Below are 23657 nucleotides of genomic sequence, written 5' to 3' on the forward strand. Positions count from 1 at the left end.
GTACCTCAACAAACTAAGCACCAAAGGAACATACCTCAAAATAATAAGAGCCGTCTATGACAAACCTGCAGGTAACATCATGCTGGGCAAAAGCTTGACACGGTCCCCTTGAGAACTGGAACAAAACAAGAATGCCCACTCTCACCACTCCTATTCCACATAGGAAGTCCTAGCCAGAGCAATCAGGCAAGAGAAAGAAACAAAAGGCAAACTCTCTCTCTTCACAGACAATTATCATTCTATACCTAGAAAACCCCACAGCCTCTGCCCAAAGGTTCCTAGATCTGATAAACATCAGCAAAGTTTCAGGATACAAAATCAATGTACAAAAATCAGTAGTGATTCTATACTGCAATGACGTCCAAGCTGAGGGTCAAATCCAGAATGAAATCCCAATGACAATAACCACATAACGAATAAAATACCTAGGAATATGGCTAAAGAGGGAGGTGTAAGATCTCTACAACAAGAATTAAAAAACACTACTGAAAGAAGTCAGAAATGACACAAATGGGAAACTATTCCATGCTCACAGATAGGAAGAATTAATATTGTTAAAATGGCCATACAGCCCAAAGCAATTTACAGATTCAATGTTATTCCTCTCAAACTACCAATGACGTTTTTCACAGAGTTAGAGAAAACTATTCTAAAATTCATATGGGACCAAAAAAGAGCCCAAATAGGCAAGGCAATCTGAAGCAGAAGCAAAAAGAACAATTCCAGAGGCATTACACTACCTAATTTCAAACTATACCACAAGGCTACAGTAACCAAAACAGCACAGTACTGGTACAAAACCAGACAAACAGACCAATAGAAAAGGTTAGAGAATCCAGAAATAAAGCCACACATCTACAACCTTCTGATCTTTGACAAAGTGGACAAAAGCAATGCAAAAAGGAATCCCTATTCAATAAATGGTGCTGGGATAACTGGCTAGCCGTATGCAGAATGTTGAAACTAGACCTCTTCCTTTCACCATATACAAAAATCAACTCAAGATGATCAAAGGCTTACACGTAAAACCTAAAACTATAAAAACCCTAGAAGAAACCCTAAAATATACCACTCTGGACATAGGCCCTGGCAGACTTCATGATGAAGACACCAAAAGCAATTGCAACAAAAACAAAAATTGACAAATGGGACCTAATTAGACTAAAGAGCTTCTGCACAGCAAAATAAATTATCAACAGAGTAAACAGACAACCTACAGAATGAGAGAAAATATTTGCAAAATATACATCTGACAAAGGTCTAATATCCAGAATCTACAAAAAAGCTTAACTGAACAAGCAAAAAACAAATAACCCCGTTAAAAAACAGGCAAAAGACATGAACAGACACTCCTCAGAAGACATACAAGCAGCCAACAAACATGAAAATATGCTCCACATCGCTAATCATCTGAGAAATGCAAATCAAAACCACAAGGAGATACCATTTTACACTAATCAGAATGGTTATTAATAAAAAGCCAAAAAATAATGGATGCTGGCGAGACTACAGAGAAAAGGAAATTTTTGTACATTATTGGTGGAATTGTAAATTAGTTCAGCCTCTGTGGAAAGCAGTTTGGAGATTTCTCAAAGAACTAAAAGTAGAATTACCTTTCAACACAGCAATCCCATCATTGGAAATACGCCCAAAGGAAAACAGGTCATTCTATCAAAAAGACATATGCACTCACATGTTCATCACAGCACTATTCACTATAGCAAAGACACGGAATCAAATTAGGTGCCCATCAACAGAGGACTGAATAAAGAAAACGTGGTACATATACACATACCACAGAATACTACACAGCCATTAAAAAGAATGAAATTGGCCGGGCACAGTGGCTCACTCCTGTAATCCCAGCACTTTGGGAGGCCAAGACAGGTGGATCACTTGAGGCAGAGTTCAAGACCAGCCTGGCCAACATGGTGAAACCTCTTCTCTACTAAAATACAAAAAGTAGTCGGGTGTGGTGGCACACACCTGTGATCCCAGCTACTTGGGAAGCTGAAGCATGAGAATCGCTTGAACCCAGAAGGCAGGGGTTGCAGTGAGCCGAGATCATGCCACTGCACTCAAGCCTAGGCAACAGAGCTGGAGTGCAGTGGCACGATCTCAGCTCACTGCAAGCTCTGCCTCCTGGGTTCAGGCCATTCTCTTGCCTCAGCCTCCCGAGTAGCTGGAAATACAGGCACCTGCCACCACGCCTGGCTAATTTTTTTGTATTTTTTAGTAGAGACGGGGTTCCACCGTGTTAGCCAGGGTGATCTTGATCTCCTGACCTCGTGATCTGCCCGCCAGAAATTATGTTCTTTACAGCAACATGGATGCAGCTAGAGGCCACCATCCTAAGCGAATTAATGCAGAAACAGAAAACCAATTACTCCATGTTCTCACCTACAAGTGGGAGCTAAACACTGAATATACATGGACACAAGGAAGGGAATAATAGACACCAAGGCCTACATCAGGGTGGAGGGTGGGAGGAGGGAGAGAACTGAAAAACTACCTGTTGGGCACTATGTTCATTACATGAGTGACAAAATAATCTGTACACCAAACCCCCACGATACACAATTTACCCATGTAACATATCTGCACAATTCCCCCTGACCCTAAAGCTAAAGTTGGGGGGGAAAAAAACTTAAAATTTGTCATTAAAGTAGAAGGATACAATATTTTGTTTACTAAAACAAATTAAGGAAAATAAACTAGTGATTAGAGACTAGAAAAAAAAATAAGTAAATATATCAAGGGTAATGGGGGGTCAGAGTTCACTTTCTCTTTTTTTTGAGACTGAGTTTTTGCTCTTGTTGCCCAGGCTAGAGTGCAATGGCACGATCTTGGCTCACTGCAACCTCTGCCTCCCAGGTTCAAGCAATTCTCCTGCCTCAGCCTCCCGAGTAGCTGGGATTACAGGTGCCCACCACCACACCCAGCTAATTTTTTTTTTTTTCTTTTTTTTTTTGTAGTTTTAATAGAGACGGGGTTTCACCATGTCAGCCAGGCTGGTCTCAAACTCCTGACCTCAGATGACCTACCTGCCTTGGCTTCCCAAAGTGCTAGGATTAAAGGCGTGAGCCACCATGCCCAGCCAGAGTTCTTGCTTTCAAAGAAGGAAGTTACAAATATAAAAACAAAAACTAGAACCAAACTAGAATTAGAAGTGGAGGTATCAGTGTGAGCTTATAGTTTTCAATAAACAGACATTAAGAAATAAAGACATGTGTGTTACATGTATACATTCCCTGGGAGCAGTGAACCTAAGTATCAGCAACCATGTCTACCGTCAATATTTGCCACCCCCCCCTGCTTTTTTTTTTTTTAACAGACAGGGTCTTGCTCTGTTGCCCAGGCTGGAGTGCAGTGATGTGATCATAACTCACTGCAACCTTGAACTCCTGGGCTTAAATGATCCTCCTGAGTAGCTGGGACTACAGGCATGTGCTGCCGCACTTGGCCTTTTTTTTTTTTTTTTTTTTTTTTTTAAGAAATGGGGTCTCACTAAGTTGCTCAGGCTGATCTTGAACTCCTCAGCCCCCTAAAGTGCTGGGATTATACCATGCCTGATTCATATTTTGGCTTTTAAAAAGCATTCTCCACTAAAAAGAACTATGCTGCCTAGAGAAAAAGCTCAAGGGCTAGTGAGGGTACAAAATAAGCCAGCCAGGAATATCTTCTCAGGCCAGAAAGTTATGTAGTTCTCAAAGAATGACAGAGACATCAAAAAGACACAAAAGTCAGCCTGAAGAAATTTCCCTTGACCAGATAATGATACAATTTTGAGCATCAAAACTATAATGGTATTAACAGATTATATAACCCATCAAATAAGACAAATCCACTAAATTTTTTTTGGATTGGGGAGGGGGCAGTGGAGAGACAGAGTCTCACTCTGTCACCCAGGCCGGAGTGCAGTGGTGCAATCTTGGCTCACTACAACCTCTGCCTCCTGGGTTCAAGCGATTCTCGTGCCTCAGCCTCCCATGTAGCTGGGATTACAGGCATGAGCCACCACGCCCGGCTAGTTTTGTATTTTTAGTACAGACACAGTTTCACCACATTGGCCAGGCTGGTCTTGAACTCCTGACCTCAAGTGATCCACCCACCTCAAAGTGCTGGGATTACAGGTGTGAGCCACAGCGCCCAGTCAAAAGTCCACTGAATTTATACAGTATAATAAAGTAAGTGAAAAATGAATAGGGAGAGGTTAAAGCTTTTGCTACGGTGAAATGCCAACTGATGGGTATAGAAAGAATTATGAAATTGTAAAAATACTATTTGGTGACCAGCATAGTATAATAATGCAACCAGGAACATCAATGGATCCTAAAAACAGGGGGTTAAAATTTGATGAGGAATGGGGTACTTACATAATTTTAAGAACATTCCCATAAAATACTTACTAATTACAAAGGGAAAAAAAGAGTAACTTCACAGCAGCAAAACTTTACAGCAGCAAAACACCACTTTAATAAAGTGATCAAGGTTAACTTCATAGTAATGGGACAAAATGAAAACCTGTACCACCTAACAGGATGCAATGAGAAGAACACAACATTGCTGGGTGCAGTAGCTCATGCATGTAATCCCAGCCCTTTGGGAGGCCAAGGCAGGAGGATTACCTGAACCCAGGAGTTCAAGACCAGCCTGGGCAACACAGCAAGACCCTGTCTCTAAAAAATTTTTTAAAAACTTAGCCAGGCATGGTAGTGCATGCCTGTGTTTCCAGCTACTCTACTCAAGAGGCTGGGGTGGGACTGGGCGTGGTGGCTCACAACTGTAATCCCAGCACTTTGGGAGGCTGAGATGGGCAGATCACCTGAGGTCAGGAGTTCGAGACCAGTTTCACCAATATGGTGAAGTCCCATCTCTACTAAAAAAAATACAAAAATTAGCCAGGCGTGGTGGCGGGCGCCTGTAGTCCCAGCTACTCAGGATGCTGAGACAGGAGAATTGCTTGAACCCGGGAGGTGGAGGCTGCAGTGAGCCCAGATCGTGCCACTGCACTCCAGCCTGGGTGACAGAGCGAGACACTGTCTCAAAAAAACAAAAACAACAAAAAAGGCTGGGGTGGGAAGATCACTTGAGCCCAGGAGGTAGTGACTGTGCCACTGCATTGCAGCCTGGGCAACAGAGCAAGACTCTATCTCAAAAAAAAAAACAAAACAGAACACAATACCACCTTTTTGTGATATTTCTGCCAAAGGTTCATAACCTGATTCTAATCCTGAGGAAATAACACACAAATTCAAATTAAAGGACATCCTATCAAATAAACTGGTTTGTAATCTTCAAAAGTATCGAGGTTATAAAAGTTGAGGAAATAACTACAAAACTGCGTCAGATTAAAGGAGATAGAAGACGAATAACAGTAAAATTCTAACACATGATCCTGGATCGGAGCCTTCTGTTACAAAGGATATTACTGGGACATTTGGTGAAATATGAATTAAACTTGTAGATTAGATGGTAGTATTTATTAATGTTAATTTTCTGATTTTAATGGCTTATTGTTATGAAAATGTCTCTGTAGCAGCTATACACTAAAGTGTTCAGGGCTGATGAGATAACATATCAGGAACTAATTCGGTATCGGTTAGGACAAGGGCTGTCAAACTTTTTCTGTAAAGGCCAGATAATAAGTATTTTAGGCTTTGCAGGTCACATGTGGTCTCTGTCACATATTCCTTGTTTGTTGTAAATATCCCTTAAAAATGTAAACTTCATTATTAGCTTGTGGCTTGTACAAACACAGCCTACAGGTCACATTTGGTTCATGGGGTTTATTTTGTTGACCCCTGGTTTGGGGGGTGAAAAGCTCTTTGAACTATTCTTAGAATTTTGATATTAAAAAAATATTTCTGCTAACATCCAAAGAAATCACTTGAAAAATTCTGGGAATGACGGAATAGGGGTGAATAAGGCTGAAAGCTTATGAAATAAAAAGCATCCCTTTTACTCTACCCCGTGCTGCAAAGTTTCCTGTTGCCTATGTGGGCATCTTCTCCTGCTCAGAGGGCCTAGTATGCAGTTGAATGTATGAATGAATGAATGAATGAATCTATCTCAATTTCCTAGGACAGGAAACTGATTCCCTTCACATAAGACTAAAAAAAACAAAAACAAAAAACTGGCCGGGCGCGGTGGCTCACACCTGTAATCCCAGCACTTTGGGAGGCCAAGGCGAGTGGATCATGAGGTCAGGAGTTCAAGATCAGCCTGGCCAAGATGGTGAAACCCCGTCTCTACTAAAAATACAAAAAAAATTAGCCAGGCGTGGTGGTGGGTGCCTGTAATCTCAGCTACTTGGGAGGCTGAGGCAGAGAATTGCTTAAACCTGGGAGGCAGAGGATGCAGTGAGCTGAGATTGCACACTCCAGCCTGAGCAACAGAGAAATTCCATCCCCCCTCAAAAAAAACTTCATCCTTAAGGAATATTTTAATATGACTTTTTACCTGGCTACATTGAGATACCATTTCTTAGCTCTCAGATTAGCAAAAATTCAAAAGCTTGACAATCATATTGTTGGCAAGGCTGTGTGCAAATAGACATTATCTTAAACTGCTGATGGAAATGTAAAATAGTATAACCATAGACTGTGGAGGGAAACTGGACAATATCTAATAAAACTATATATACATTTAATTTTTGACTCAGCTATCCCAGTTCTAGGAATTTATCCTGAAGACACCCCTCCAAAAAAGAAAAAAAAATCAATCTATCTATTTACACATACATATGTATATATTAACAAACAAAGCCACGAAAATTAATTCTTCTATGTCAAGGATCTATTATTGTAAATTAATCGTTTCTCTGACTCTACTCCAGTATGCTAGTTTCTTAACAGCAGGACTCTCTAGCCCTAAGCCCATCCTATCTACCAAAATGAGGCCATCAGAATCAGCAATGGCTCCTCCTCTTGTGGCATCTAGGGACATGAAAGAAAAGCTGCTGCCTTCTAGATTCATTCTCACCTCTCAGAGTTCCAGGGTCTATATAACAAGCATGACTACTACAGATAATTCCTCTTTCTAAGTGGGCCAGAAGAGGAAGCCAAGGTTTTCCTCAGCTGAGCAATCAGTTAGCTATTTAAATGGCAAACTCCAAGGGGCTTCACCACCAACAACTCCCCCTGTGCTGCTCTGGGCAAACAATCTTCACTACAAAGCAGTAATCAGCAGGTATGAAACACTGACCAAGGAACCGAAGATGCTCAGGCTTTAGGCTGAAGACTCAGGAAAGAGTCTAAGCTGAGTTGACACAAGTAAGGGTAATTATCTGTACTTCAGGGTAAAAAAAATCAGACAATGAGGAGAAAATTCTTTTGTGTAAGTACTGTAGTTAATAAAGGGAAGGGGAATCATCTTTTGCAAACTCCTAAGAAAATAATGAATCTAGGTGATAATTATCAATGGCCACTACTAACAAAACAAGGGAGAGACTTGACATTACCTGCCTCCTGACAGATATACACTGAACCAACTGTTAAGTATTCTTCCCACCCCCTCAACCCAACCAAACCACAATCAGGTCAAGCCCCAGTTTATAGGAAATACAGAGCTCATAAGAACATGTCAGACAAAAACCTCTGAAGGATGCAATCAGCAAAATCCAGAATGTGGGAAAGTCTACAAGAACAAACAACTCGGTTTCTGCAACAAATAAATTGCAAGGAAAAAAAAAGATGGGGAGAACACCCTAGATTAAAATAAACTTTGCAGTACAGCCTGGGCAACATGGCAAGACCCTATCTCTACAAAAAACAGAAAAAATTAGCCAGGCTTGTGGTGCGTCTGTAGTCCCAACTACTTGGGAGGCTGAGGTTGGAGGATTGTTTGAGCCTGGAGTTCAAGGTTGCAGTGAGCTGTGATCGTGTCACTGCACTCCAGCCTGGGCAATAGAGACTCTGTCTCAAAAGGAAAAAAAGAAAAGAAAGAAAAAAAAAGAAAGAGTGATCAGACATCCCAATTATTTTATTTAACAGGTTTATGTCTGTTGTCCCAGTAATATTAACATTCCTCTTTCATTATATAAAGTTTCCTAGTTTAGACACTAAATTGTATCACCACCCTACTTAAGAGATGTATTAACCAAATACACTGTGCTGACATAGTTTGGCTACTGATTCCAAAAAACCAACTGCAAAAAAAATTTGAACATAAACTGGATATTTGATGATATTGATAAACTATTGTTTTAGGTGTGGTTATAATACTGTGATTACATTTTTAAGGAGTCCTTACAATTTAGAGATACAAATATGTACAGATGAAATGACATAAAATTTGAGATGTGCTTCAAAATAAGCGAGAGACAGAGAAAGAAAATAGGTGGGGATGTAGATGAGATAGTATACCATGAGCTGACAATGTAGACGATACTGGGGATGTAGTATGAGTCTTTCTACTTTTGAACATTTTTGAGATTTTTCCATAATACAATGTTAAATTTAGTAAATAAAATTTTCCTAGTTCTAGAAACAGAAGTATCCTAGAAAGCTTCAGCTTCCTGCTCTTAGGCAAGTGTTGAGGGAAGTCAGGGACCCCAAACAGAGGGATCGGCTGAAGCCATGGCAGAAGAATGTGGATTGTGAAGATTTTATGGACATTTATTAGTTCCCCAAATTAATACTTTTGTAATTTCTTATGCCTGTCTTTACTGCAATCTCTAAACATAAATTGTAAAGATTTCATGGACACTTATCACTTCCCCAATCAATACCCTTGTGCTTTCCTATGCCTGTCTTTACTTTAATCTCTTAATCCTGTCAGCTGAGGAGGATGCATGTCGCTTCAGGACCATGTGATAATTGCGTTAACTGCACAAATTATACAGCATGTGTGTTTGAGCAATATGAAATCTGAGCACCTTGAAAAAAGAACAGGATAACAGCAATTGTTCAGGGAATAACAAAGATAACCTTAAACTCTGACTGCCGGTGAGCAGGGCAAACAGAGACACGTTTCTCTTCTTTCAAAAGCAAATGGGAGAAATATCGCTGAATTCTTATTCTCAGCATGGAACGTCCCTGAGAAAGAGAATACGCACCTGGAGGTATCGGCTTATAAACAGCCCCCCTGGGCATGGCCTGTCGCTTATGGTTGAGGCTGCAAGGGGCGAAATAGACCCCAGTCTCCCATAGCACTCCCAGGCTTATCAGGAAGAGGAAATTCCCACCTAATAAATTTTGGTCAGACCGGTTGATCTCAAAACCCTGTCTCCTGATAAGATGTTATCAATGACAATAGTGCCCGAAACTTCATTAGCAATTTTAATTTCGCCTCGGTCCTGTGGTCCTGTGATCTCGCCCTGCCTCCACTTGCCTTGTGATATTCTATTACCCTGTTAAGTACTTGATGTCTGTCACCCACACCTATTCGCACACTCCCTCCCCTTTTGAAAATCCCTAATAAAAACTTGCTGGTTTTTGTGGCTTGTGGGGCATCACGGATCCTATCAATGTGTGATGTCTCCCCTGGACGCCCAGCTTTAAAATTTCCCTCTTTTGTACTCTGTCCCTTTATTTCTCAAGCCGGCCAACGCTTAGGAAAAATAGAAACAAACCTACGTGATTATCGGGGAACTGCCCCGATAGGCAAGAGCAACCATTTGGCATCTAACCATACAGAATTATATCTTCATTCAGGGTCACCTGGAGCCAGGGTCTATGAAAAACTATCTGTCACATATAAGGGTTCCTGAAGTTAAAGCACAGCTACTAGTCTTTATTATTTTACCTTTTCAATGAAAAAATAAAAATAAAAAAACCTTCCCTTCTCTAACAAGAGAATCACTTCTTCTGAAGACACTCTCAAGACGCGCTTTCCCTGCTGTAAGAGGAGAAATGAAATATCTTAAAACCGTTTTGATGGACTTTCCTCATTGCCAAAAAAAATGGTCTTTTAGAAAGAATGTAATTCAAAGTGTTTTTCATTTCAGTCCATGTCCTGCTGAGCCCCAACAGGCCAGTTTTCAGCAGAAACAATTAGTGAGAATGCATGAGAGGGCAGGAGGGCACCCAGCTGCCACTGCCTCACCTAAGCCAGTAATGGAGCTTCTGCAGTATGGACATATGGTAGGCAATACACAGAGTTATCCAAGGGAAAATAAGAATATGAGAAAAGTAATGGAAGCAAAGAAAAAAGTAATGGAAGCAAAATGAAGTGCTAAGAATTAGCAACATCTGAGTTTCCCAACAATGGAAGCAGCAAAATAACCAGTCTAGGAGCCCAGGTAATATTCTAAACAATTGTAGATGTACTGACTCACTTAATTCTTACTATAATCCTTGAAATACTATTGTGAGTCCCATTTTAATAATGTAGAGAACTGAGTTAGAAAGAAGTGAAGTAATCTGCCTACCACCACTATGCAGCAGGGCCAGGATAAGAACAAGTTCTGGGAGATGTTCCTCTTTTGAAATTACTCTGAAAAGCAGTTGTTTAAAAAAAGACAAGACAAGAAAAGCAGGTGTTGGTAAAATGAAAACAGTGCTTTCTCTTTGGCAGGAAATAATTTTGACACTACCAAAAAGGGGTTTCAAAGGCTGCCTAGTTCTGGAGGAGGCCCAAAGGAACAACTGTCCATTTGCCACACAAGTCTACCAAAAGTCTCTCATACCTGTGACATAGGAGGCGCCAGAGAACTAAATTGGTACCAATGGATGAAAGCTTTGAGAGTGAACTGCTTGTTGCTGAAGATGTTCAAGCAAAGGCTAAATAGCTTTTTTCTAGACACTGTATGGAAGGAATTCCTATGCAGTAGTAAGCAAGCTAAAGCTAGAATGCTTCCAATATAAAAATCACTCTAGTAAGGATTTCCTGCTGCAAGCCCTCCTACTTCAGGGCTGACAAAGTCTATGGCAATTCAAAACTGATTCAAAACCTAAGTCATTCTGTGTTCCATTAAGTTGTTAACATCAAACTTCTCTCCCCAGCAGGCCTACAGCTGGGCCAGTGAATAGCCAGACACACAACTGCCTCCTCTCTTCAAGGACACCAGTTACAATACAAAGTCAATCTAGCACTCTTACTCTAAAAATGCAACAACCCCATCTGAGTACCAATCAATACTCTGGAATCATTTTCTTAGAAGACATGCAAATGGACTAAAGATTAGTGGTTATTTAATTCAACCCAAATCACAATGAAATTTATTATGCCTCTTAAGGTTCATCATACCCATCTGAGACACTTGAGAGCTAGCATCAATGTCTGTTTATAACAGAGTCATTCCTTCCAATCAAGGCATAAAATGCAATGTATTACAGAGCTAGAGTGGGTATCATTTCAAAACTGTATCTTCATTGTCCTTCAAATTATTATGGGCAACAATTTGTAAGGTCCTAAGACCATCCCTAATATGCAGTCAATAAAGAGGCTTAAGACCTTAAGCAGGGCTAGTCCTCACTACACTATGATGCAAGGGGACACTGTTTTCCAACCCTCTGGGGCAATGCAGCCAAATGCCTCAATAGCTGTGTTGGTTTACTAGGGTTGCCATACATAACCAAGTATCACAAACTGGGTGACTCAACCAACAGAAATTTATTTCCTCATAGTTCAGTTAGAAGTCCAAGATAAGGGTATTAGCAGGGTTGGTTTCTTCTATGACCTCATTCCTTGGATTGTAAATGGCTACCTCCCTTTGTCTTTGCATGGCCTTCCCTCTGTGCTTGTCTGTGTCCTAATCCCCTCTTCTCGTAAGGACACAAGTCATACTGGATTAGGATCTATCTCAAAGACTTCATTTAACCGTAATTGCCCCTGTAAAGATTCTATCTCCAAATACAGTGACATTCTGCGTTACTAGGGGTTAGGACTTCAACCTATACAAATTTTAGTAGAACATAATTCAGCCTATAATAGTTATACTCATCAAATTAAAAAAAGAGAGAGAGATAAAAAAGACATCCTAATATGGCCAATGACATGACTCTGGCTGCAGTAGGGTATAGGAGCAGGCTACGGGTCCTCAGGTGCAGATGCGAGGTGGGCAGTCTCTGGAACCCGCCCCTGGAAGTCCCCCCTCCTAATTCCCTCTCTCCTGGAACTCAGAGTCAAATTCACTGCCAGTAGCACTCAATTTTCAGTTCTTCACTTATGCACATTGTTTACTGGAACCATTTTTCTCATCTTTCTACTTTACTTGTTTATTTGCTTAATAAATTGAGTAAGAGAGGTTCATCATAAGGATGTTGCAGAACGGAGGTTCATCACCGTTTTCACTAAGCACAGATTCTGTCCTGGACTGTGAATTTGAGTACAGAGAACAAAACTAAATAGATGACAGTAATGAGCAGGGGTAAAATGGAATGATACAGGCCTAAAAAGGCAAAGGGATTTTTTTGCCGAGTGTGGTGGCTCATGCCTGTAATCCCAGCACTTTGGGAGGCTGAAGTGGGCAGGTCACTTGTCAGGAGTTTGAGACCAGCCTTGCCAACATGATGAAAGCCAGTCTCTACTAAAAATACAAAAATTAGCCAGGTGTGGTGGTGGGTGCCTGTAATCCCAGCTACTGGGGAGGCTGAGGCAGCAGAATCACTTGAACCTAGGAAGCAGAGGTTGCAGTAAGCTGAGATCATGCTACTGCACTCCAGCCTGGGTGACAGAGTAAGAACTTGTCTCAAAAAAAAGAACAGAGTTTTTACAAGAAGGTAATACAGGTAATGACCTAGAAGTGACAACAGACTGTGGGAATACCAATTCCTACCCCCAGGATTGGAGGATTTATTAAACAATGTTATTAATACATCACCTTGGGAAAAGACCCAAGGCTGCAAAAACTACTTTGGTTCAGAACGTATGACATTACATAATGATAATATCTCAAATGGAGATATGGAACAGTGTGGTTGTTAAGAATGTGATCTCTGAAGCCAGACTACCCAGGTTTCTATCCCAGTTCTGCCACTTATACAGCTGTGTTATCTTGAGCAATTTATTTAATCTCTCTGCACCCTCGCTTCCTGTGTGAAATAAGTACAATGATAATCTCTCTCACAGAACTGGTGTGAGAAGCAAATGACCTTTACATTTTAAAGTGCTAAGAACAGTGCCTGGGAGCTAGTAAGTGCTCAGAGTTTGTAAATTTATTAAATAAATTCTCGATTGCATATGGTTCATCAGAAACATTACAGTGATGGCAGCGGCAGCCCATCACTGCCATGAAGCAGTCACTGCCGTGACGCCGGCTGCAGTGGGGCACAGACGCAGGACACGGGTCTTCTGGTGCAGACGCCAAGGTGGGCAGTCCCTGGAACCCTCCTTTGGATGCCCCCCAACAAGCTCACTGCCCTGGGAACCCACCCCTGGGAACTGCCACAATTGGGCCAGGCTGAGCTGAGCCGTCCACCAGTGGGAGAGAAGTGCACAGAGGAACAGGCAGCAAGGGGCACTAGGGCGGAGCTGGGCCCAGGGTGGTCCCGCACTTGCACACGGAGCATAGGGGTCTGGCCCGAGACACTGAGCTGGCGCCATGCTTCAGGGGCCCAGGGTGGGAAGTGAAAGTGGCACCCCACAGCAGCAAGTACAGCATGCCCACATTGTTCGCCAGCCCCATGGAGCAGATCACCATGTAAACAACTGGCACGGCCACCACCAGGAGCACCAGACTCGATGCGCTGGAGCAGCCCAGCACCTGGCCCGGGACAATGCATCGGACCTGGAGCCCTTGCCCAAGACTGCTAAGAGGTGGAGCTAGGGCTGCATGCTCTACAGAGTCGGTGGGAGCCAGGGAAAAGTGGGAGCCCCACCCCTTCCGAGTTGGTGGGGTGGGAGTCCCCTGGGTGCAGCCACCACTGCCCTGCTGCAGCTTCAGACCCAGGCATCTCTGAACTCTCGGGCCTAGGAAGGCCCCTGCCCCTCGCAGGCTCAGAATCGTCTGCTCCCGCTACCTGGCTTCTCCCCTCTGTCGGTGCCTACTCCAACCTCGGAGCAAAGTTGGGGCCCAGCCCGGGAGCTGTCACAGCCCAGCTGAGTGTGCACATGCTCGGGGCAGTGCTGACATGCCAACCCCCTTGCCACTTTGGCCCCCTTCAAGCTTTGGGCACTGACAAGCATGGGAAGGAGGCTGAGGGGTACACTGAGGACAGCCCAGTGCTGGCCTGCAGGCACCCCTTAGCATGAACAGCCTGGGCACCATGAACAGCAGCAGGAGGCAGACAGGCTCCTGGGTGGAAAGAAGCTGGTCCACAGTAAAGACCCACCTTCAAGCCACAGAAAACCTGAAGCCTGGGGGCTGGGTCGCCAGTCCCAGAAACCACAAGGGCAACTTGTGGTGCTTTTCCCTGGGCCCACCCATGGCTGCCCATGGACCAACCAGCATGCACTTCCTCCCCTCTGAGGCCCATAAAAACCCCTGGACTCAGCCAGGCTTGGGGAGAGGAGGGAGGGACCATAGGGAGATAATGGGACCACTTGCCTGCAGAAAGGAGCCATCCACTCCAGGACCTCCTCTCTGCTGAGAGCTGAACACTCAACGGGAGGACCTGCCTACAGATAGGAGCTACCCACTGTGGGTCCCCTCTAAGCTATTATATCACTCAATAAAGTTCCCCTTTGTCTTGCTCACTCTACATTTGTCTGTGTACCTCATTCCTTCTGGATGCAGGACGAGAACTCGGGACCCACCGAATGGCAGGGCCAAAAGAGCTATAATACAAACAGAGCTGAAACATGCCCCTTGCTCACCACATTGTGGGCGACAAGAAGGAGAGAAGAGAGAAGGGGAGAAGAGAGAAGGGGAGAAGAAAGAAGGAGAGAAGAGCTGCAGCCCTTCGGAGAGACCAGACCTGAGAGCTCCCCGAGCCTGAGCTGTGACTCCTGCTTTGGGGCCTGGTGGCTCCTGAAGTCTCCAAGTTTCTGGGTACCACCGCGTTCCCTTGTGCCAGCTGTGGAAGTTGCTTGCGCTGCGCCTGGTCCTGATGCAGCCTCACAGTGAGCTAGCACCCATGCCAGCCCTTGGAGCTGGCCGCCCTGCTGCAGCAGGTGGCATGCCTGACTGTGTGCAGTGGCCAGACCCTATGCTCGCTTGCTCACACACCCTTCACCATTCCACTCCAGTCTCTTTGGAGGCGTGGGATCCAGGCTGGTAGCTCCAGCCAAGTGCAGCCTGCCGGGCCAAGTGGGCCCAGCAGGCCCGAGCAAAGCTCAGGCAAAAGCGCCACCAGCCACAGAGGTTTCTAGCTAGAAAAGCAACACCTCCCAGGATCCCGTAACAACAGCTGAGGGGTTAAGACCACAGACATAGGCTGGGCGCGGTGGCTCACACCTGTAATCCCAGAACTTTGGGAGGCCGAGGCAGGTGAATCACGAGGTCAGGGGTTCGAGACCAGCCTGACCAACATGGTAAAACCCCGTCTCTACTAAAAATACAAAAATTAGCTGGGCGTGGTGGCGGGCGCCTGTAATCCTAGCTACTCAGGAGGCTGAGGCAGGAGAATTGCTTGAACCCGGGAGGTGGAGCTTGCAGTGAGCCGAGATCGCGCCACTGCACTCCAGCCTGGGTGACAGAGCAAGACTCCGTCTCAAAAAAACAAACAGACAAACAAAAACACCACAGACATTGGAGTAAGATACTGTGGGGTTGAATGGTAGTTTCTACTACTTATTAATAACTTCCTTAACTTCTCTGTACTACAGTGTCTTCATCTATAAAACAGATTTACTCAGATTATCCACCTCATCGAAAAAAAATGAACATGTGTCACCCACCTCATCAGAGCATTTTGAGAATTAAATTTAACAAATGTAAGTCATTTAAAAAATATTAAGACATAGTAAATGCTCAGCAAATGTTACCTATTCTTATTCTTTTCACATTTCATTTTCCAACTTTTCTTGACTAAGGAAGATAAAACAATTTTAAAAGAATCTGCTTCTATTGGGCTTATGCAATGTGAATCAGTCAACCAATAATCTCATAAAGCAATAAGAACAACTGATGATAGAAGCATGAGCTCAAAATATTAGCAAGACTAGACTTCTGCTTCTCATCATTATGGGGAATCAGAGATCAGATTTACCCTTGCACCTTAAAAACAAAAAAATTAGATGAAATATATGAAACAATAGTTTGCAGACACTGGACCGATGGGAAACATGTAAAATAAGCCCTAAGACGGCATGTCTAGGAAGCAGCAAAAGGGGGTACTCAAACAGAGTCCAGCAGTCTCCCTGAGTTGAGAAGACACAGTTGAGAACTTGGGGAGGCTAAGGTGGCTAGAATTTTCAAAGCAGGGTACCAGAGAAGACAGAGATATACAGAGGGGAACTCTGGAGATCTGCAGGGGCTTCCTCTGAGTTTTTAGCTGAATATCTATCAGCATATGTGGATAAGGAAACTATCCAAGAACATGAGCAGGTACCCTCTTCAGAGCTCACAAAGGACGCAGAATTGTTCATGTTCCCATCAGCCTGAGTGGAAAAACTCACAATACATGGGCATCAAATAAGAGTACTCAAAGTATTGCCTCAGTAGTAAGAAAAAATTAGCCTCAAGTGCTGCCCTGGTCTCACCAAACAAAGCCTAAAAGTATTCCTTCAAAGGATCAAACAATTTCTAAAATAACTGCATCCCAGATTCTCAAGAATGTTTAAAGGAATATAAAAATATCTAGCAAACAACAATCTAAAATAATCTTGTTATATCAATGAACTGGCACTTTGCATGGCATGGATACAAAAGAAGAATGGAATGAAGCACTAATACAGTGACCACACATGTGAGCAAGTCTACGAAAAAAAAAAAAAAAACCATGAAATTTAACAAGTTTCCATGAAATTTAACAAGCTCCAAAGCTGTAAGATGTCGCTCCAGGTTGTGCGTTCTGAGACCACAGTCATCAAGAGATACTCAAAACCATGTGCCAGGACTGGGTACATCTTGGGGGCTACCCAACTTAAAATCTTTCTCAGCCTCATACGCCAAGCACTAGTACGTCTAGAAGAGGTGCCTTCTGAGAGAGTTAGCCTCTAACATTGTCCTATGTCAGTCTATCACTGTCCCAAATTGTCTGTGGAATTTAAGCTCCTGTATCAAATAATGTCACTTAAATCTGTGTGATACATTGTGCTTCACTTAAACTTTTGGTTTTTCTGGTTACTATTCTCTAACAAAAAGCTTAACAAATACCTACTGATCAATCTCACTTTCCTTTTTTAACATTTTTTTTTCAACTGGCTTCTAAGATACTTCTCCTAGCCCTTGTTCCTGAATGAATAGCTAATTCATTTTAGTCTAATTCCTCACTATCGCCCCAACCTCTAAAACGCCCCAGAGCTCAATCCTTGGATATCTCTTCCTCCTCTATCAATTCTACCTTTAAAATAATCCCCAAATCTGACCACTTCTTATCTCAATCATCATGGGTCCAAATAACCATTGTCTCTTACCTAGAGGCCTTCTAACTATAACCAGAGTGGGTTTTTTTGTTTGTTTTTGTTTTTTTGACAAGGTCTGGCTCCAAGGCTGGAGTGCAGTGCTGTGATCTCAGCTCACTGCAACCTCCACCTCCCAGGCTCAAGCCATCCTCCCACCTCAGCTGCCAGAGTAGCGGGGACTACAGGCACGCGCCACCATGCCCAGCTAATTTTTGCATTTTTTGTAGAGACGGGGTTTCACCATGTTGCCCAGGCTGGTCTCGAACTTGTGAGTGGTCTTGAACTCAAGCAATCCGCTCACCTCGGCCTCCTAAACTGCTGGGATTACAGGTGCAAGTCACTGCGCCCAGCCCAGCGTGATCTTTTGATCTACATCAGATCATGACATTCTTATTTAAACCTTCCAGTGACTACTTATCTCACCCAGCATAAAAACAAAAGTCCTGGCCAGGAGTGGTGGCTCACACCTGTAATCCCAGCGCTTTGGGAGGCCGAGGCTGGTGGATAACCTGAGGTCAGGAGTTTGAGATCAGCCTGGTCAATATGGTGAAACCCTGTCTCCACTAAAAATACAAACATTAGCTGGGCGTGGGGGCAGCCACCTGTAATCCCAGCTACTCAGGAGGCTGAGGCAGAAGAATCGCTTAAACCTGGGAGGCAGAGTTGCAGTGAGCCGAGATTGTGCCATTGCACTCTAGCCTGGGCAACAAGAGTGAAACTCCATCTCAGAAAGCCTCAAAATTGTTTAATCTGGCTGCCCACTACACTTCAGGCCTCATTTCCCAACACTTACCACCTAACTTATTCTGTACCAGTATCACTGGACTCTGTTGCACAAAGAATACACGGAGCAAGCTCCTAGATCAGGCCCCTGGCACTTCATGTTGCCTCCACCTGGAACACTCTTCCAGATATCACCATTCAGGCTCTATAACTTCCTTCAGGTCTTTTATGTCAACTTACCACTGAGGACCTCCCTGACCACCTTATATAAAATGTCAAGCCCTGGCCTCTACATTCTCTTACCCTACTTTATTTTTCTCAGAAGCACTATGTCTATCCGTTATGCTACATATTTACTCATTAACTTGTCTCTCTTTCTCCACTAGAATCTAAGCTCCCTGAGGACAGGGATTTTATTGCTTGATATGTTCACTGCTTTGTTTCTCATGCCAAAAACAGTGTCCTAGCAGATAGTACGTAATCAAATAATGTTGAATATAAGAAAAGGAAGGCAGAAAGAAATGGGAGAAGGGCTATTTTCCTCAACCTGAACAAACCATTTAACTTGTTTTGGACTCAGATTTTCCCATAGTGTAAAATGTGAGGTTTGAACTTTTTTACCTCCTAAGAGTTCTAGCACTCTGCCATGCTATGGGGTGGTCACAGGTCATAGTTCACAAGGCTGTCCAATGGTCAGGATGGGCACACAACTTATAATAGCCTCAAAAATCCAAGTACTGATAGCCTACCCTCCTTTCTCCTGACATTTTGAATACAACAGAAATCTGTGATATTTATTTTACTCTTCTCTGTGACAGAACCAAGACTCTTACTCCATTTCTCCCCATTATTAAGGAGTAAGGTATGGGTTTTACTATTTGGCCAGAAGCAATTGTCAAGGCCCAGATTCACAGCAAGTTTCCTTACCTCCACGGCAGTGGGCGGCTGGAACAAGGAGTGCCAGGACTACTGTGGGCTCGTGGGTTCAGGAAAATGGCAAGAGGAGAAGTAGCCAAAGCACAATCAGCACTAAATGGGACTTTAGTGAGGAAGAGGGCTGGAGCAGATGTGGGTGAAAACATGTGCTGGTTTACTTCAGCTCCTCGGCAAAGGGTAGAGATTCTGACAAGGTACCGCAATAGGAAAAAAACAAGGTCAGTGATAACTTTTCAACCAAAAAGAAATATATTCAAAGTGGCTTGGTTTAGGCAAAAAGCTCAAGAAAAGTAAGTGGTCAAAAATCATTCTCCAATATCATACTTCAGTACCAATGTTGGTACAGGATGACAACAGAGATGAAAACTTAATCCATAAAATTAAAATACAACATTTAAGATTTGGCTATTCAACAAATTTGTTATTTATTTTTATTTTTATTTTTTGAGACGGAGTTTTGCTCTTGTTGCCCAGGCTGGAGTGCAATGGCACGATCTTGGCTCACTGCAATCTCCACCTCCTGGGTTCAAGTGATTCTCCTGCCTCAGCCTCCCAAGTAGCTGGGATTACAGGCATGCACCACCACACCCAGCTAATTTTGTATTTTTAGTACAAACAAGAGTTCATCACGTTGGTCAGCCTGGTCTCGAACTCCTGATCTCAACTGATCCACCCACCTCGGCCTCCTAAAAGTGCTGGGATTACAGATGTAAGCCACCGTGCCCAGCCTGATGTATTTAGAATTGGTTTCTGGGCAAACCAAACACTGCAAATTTACTACATCAATTAGTAGGCAACAGTTAATATTTAATATTCAATGACTAAAACTTCCTAAAGAAATGTATATGTCCCTAAGAGTAAAACTTTCTGAATAGTTTATAAATTATTGATTATATCAACAATAATACCAATTTGTTTAGCTAACATTTCTCTGATGAATGTATCAGATAATGTCAGTTAACTATGTATTTTGCTTCTACTTAAAGTTTAGATTCCCAGGTTATTTTTTCCCATAAAAACAATCTAGCCATTTTGATATGTTAAGTCCTATCGAAGATTATTAAATAAATAAGACCATTAGATTGAAAACAGGTGATAAATACAGATTTCTAATTTGCTACCATTAGTAGAACTGACACATGATAAAAATAATAAAAATAATATTCATAATATTTAATTTGCTATCTTATTGGCATGGCTTTCTATACACAAACCATTATTTAATTTCCAAGGTAAAAAAATTATTTAAGTATCACATAAGTACCTGATCTACTTCAAAATGATAACATTGTTAGTTTCTCGTATTGTTATTTCTGACTGTTTATAATATGGATACAGTGACATTCTACTTGTGCTTACTTACATATATTCAAAGGAAATCTTCACTTTCCTAGTCATTATCACTCTAGTGGTCTTCAGTTTACTTCTCAGGTAGGTACACAATATGGGGTAGTAACAGGATAGAAAATAGGAGGGCAAACAGCTATTTAAAATTACAGTTATGCCCACATTTCCACAAACTCAACATTTTTTTTAAAGTTAAAAGAAGTAAAAATGTTAATTTTAATTTCTCATTTTCAAAAAGAATTTTCACTCTTCCAAAGAACTATTTCAAAGTTAAGCTCCTTCATATATATAAGTTAGAACTAATTAGAACATTAGACAGCACTTACTTGTTAACCTGAATAATATGCTTGTACAAAATTTTGAAGCCTTAGGTCTTATCACATAAAATGAGGTTTAGACATTTTGTTCAATATATAATTGAAATTGTAAAAATCTATGAAAGCCAAACTTCATTTTCTTTTTTTTTTTTTTTTTTTTTTTTTGAGACGGAGTCTCACTCTGTTGCCCAGGCTGGAGAACAGTGGCGCCATCTTGGCTCACTGCAAGTTCCGTCTCCCAGGTTCACGCCATTCTCCTGCCTCAGCCTCCCGAGTAGCTGGGATTACAGGTGCCCGCCACCACGTCCGGCTAATTTTTTGCATTTTTAGTAAAGACAGAATTTCACCGTGTTAGCCAGGATGGTCTCGATCTCCTGACCTCGTGATCCGCCTGCCTCGGCCTCCCAAAGTGCTGGGATTACAGGCGTGAGCCACCACGCCTGGCCGGCAAATTTCATTTTCTTTTTGCCCCTAATTACTACTCTGCAAACTGGTTATACAATGGGTCTAGAGTCTAAAAAGGATTGTTTGAAAAAGGAAAAGGTGATATACAAACTACTTATTAGCTCCTCAGGGGGTATTTTTCTAACTCAAAGTCAGTAAAACAGATAAAACGATTACCAACAGCAGTGTACCAACATTTGAAGAGCATGATTTGCCAGGTATGGTAATCTCAGCACTCTAAGAGGCTGAGGCAAGAGGATCACTTGAGCTCAGGAGTTCCAGACCAGCCTGAGCAACATAGAGAGACCTTATTTCTACAAAAAAATTAAAAAATTAGCCAGGCTTGGTGGTGCATGCCTGTGGTCCCAGCTGCTGAGGTGGAAGGATCCCTTGGGCCCACGAGGTCAAGGTTTAGTGAGCTGTGATAGCACCACTGCCCTCCCGCCTGGGCCATAAAGTAAGACACTCTCAAAAACAAAAACAGAACCATGATTTTTGACCATTTAAGTTTTCTTAAACTACAAGCTCCATTTAAAAAATTTTAATTTTGTTAACAAGTGATCTTTACTTTAAATAACACATTAGTTGATGAAGTCTGTTTTTAAGTGGTCTTTTACTTTTGTGTCAGTATGGTAATAAAAGGTTTTTTTTAAAGTGTGTCAATACTCCAACCTTATACTTCAAACACATCCTGTTTCTCAAGGTCTAATAAGAATCATTAATTCAATCAATAAGCATCCACAGACACTGAAGGGCAACATCACAAAGGAAGCCCACTGAAGAAACCTGTCTGTCTCGGGGCAAGCAGTTTGACTCAGAAAGAAAATCTGAAGTACACTCCCTTCGCCCTGTGGGTTAAACAAAGGCAGTTCAAGACAGATAATTGAGGTGAAATGGATTCTAGGTCTCTTCTTTCACTGGTTCTCTAATTTACTGATGAATTCACTTGGCACTTCTTCATTAAATAAGCCTGAGCTGCTCTTGGAAAAGTCACCCTGAAGAGGAAGCCTTCTTCCACTCCCAGCTTTGATATTCTGACCTAATAAAGTTTATTTCTATATTGGCTAATATAGAAAAAAAATAGAGGTCACACCCTAAAGGACCCATGCTTGAATCTGCAAGGGCAGATCTGAGGTCCTGAGCTGACAGGCCACGGGCAGAAATACAATACCCTCTCTAGTCAAAGGAGGAGGTACTTTTTGTTTCCATTGGTTTCTCACATTCATGGGGTTTGTATTTGGAGCTTTGACACTAACTTTAAATAAACATTTGCTTTCAAGGCAAGAAAATAATTGTCTTCATTTTTTTACCCAGTTCTCCAAGTATTCAGGAACCCCTAAAATGACATCTAATTCAGTTTCTGGAATTGGAAACCTCATATGCCCCTGCCGAGGACCACTGTTTTGACCTTGAATTAATCAAGCCAGCTCAGCCCTCTTCCTGACAGGCATCTCCAAAACAGTCTTCATCCAAATAAACGAAGCTGTGTTAGTTGGCATTAGTTTTTTTTTCCTGACATCTGCCAGTTTCCATAGAGACCCCAGCCTCCTTACTGAATCCGCAGACATGGTGCTCCCAGTCTCTCTCGCCTCCGTTTCATCATTCTCCTGGCTACTCAAGTTTTGCTCTCACACTGGAGTCTTGGTAGGAAGTTCTCTCACACAAGGGGTATGCAGTTCTGTCAGCCAAAGGAAATTATAAAAGCTTCCCAAACTTACAGTAAAAATTAAAGTACTTTTCTTCAAAAACATGATCTTCAGAACACCCCTCCCATCCCCCCTCAAAAGACCTAAGAGCCCACGAGGCAGCAGTGGGACAGTGACAAGTTCCAGATCCCAAATGAATCAGCTGTCCTCTGATCTGCCTGACATCATTCACACTCAGCCAGCAACAAATCAGAGCTACAGAAAGCACCTTGTTCCTGCGTCAGTGACAAGCACCAAACTCCCTCCCCCACAAATCAGTTGCAACCTCCAACCCTGAGGCCTGGCGGCAGTAAAGACTCTGGCAGAAATTATACATAGCAACTTGAAAACTCACACTGTGTCAGAAATACTATTAACCCAGAAGGCATGGGCCAGGCTAAACAGCTGTTGCAGTGGGCAAGGGACTGGAAGAAAGATTAAGGATCCCAAACTGGTAAAATAATGAGCGAAGACTATGTGGGCGTTTCTGCAGCATTATTCATTCTCAAACCCAAGCCTGAAGGAAGACTACAGGGCTTTAATGTTAGGGCTCAAAGCACAGTCATTATTCAAATGCCGAATTTGACCAACTTATCTAAACTGTACTCCTTCAGACAAAGTTCAGTGCCATTTTTTATTCAATTTCTATTACTCTCTTATCATTCTTGTGGTAAGAAAAGCCATAAGGAAAGTTAAGAAAATAAGCCCAGAAACTAGCTTAATTTCATCCATTAATGTTTAAGGTAAGTTGCAGAAGACCTCTATTGAAGGGTAAGCTAAGCATACTTCTGTATGCTTTGGTTTCCCCACCTGT

At 42.5% G+C, this 23657-nt stretch overlaps 1 protein-coding gene across 11 annotated transcripts in view; it reads right to left on the reverse strand.

Annotated features, from left to right (window-relative positions):
- Positions 1-23657, reverse strand: part of MAST2 (microtubule associated serine/threonine kinase 2) — a 231966-nt gene that overhangs the window by 95710 nt on the left and 112599 nt on the right. For 2 of the 11 annotated variants that reach the window (XM_054535463.2, XM_054535456.2), the window contains exons 1-2: positions 22712-22836; positions 19042-19236 (exon numbers count right to left, since the gene is read on the reverse strand). The exons of 8 other annotated variants lie outside the window; for them this stretch is intronic. In XM_054535463.2, coding sequence (XP_054391438.1) covers positions 19042-19236; positions 22712-22761 — 245 coding nt within the window. In that variant the 5' untranslated portion in view covers positions 22762-22836. Of the gene's footprint in view, positions 1-19041; positions 19237-22711; positions 22837-23657 lie in introns of those variants that run through there. One more of the 11 variants, XM_054535466.2, reaches the window with a different exon arrangement.

This window comes from Pongo abelii, chromosome 1, assembly GCF_028885655.2.
Source record: "Pongo abelii isolate AG06213 chromosome 1, NHGRI_mPonAbe1-v2.0_pri, whole genome shotgun sequence".
In the NCBI taxonomy this organism is placed as follows: Eukaryota; Metazoa; Chordata; class Mammalia; order Primates; family Hominidae; genus Pongo; species Pongo abelii.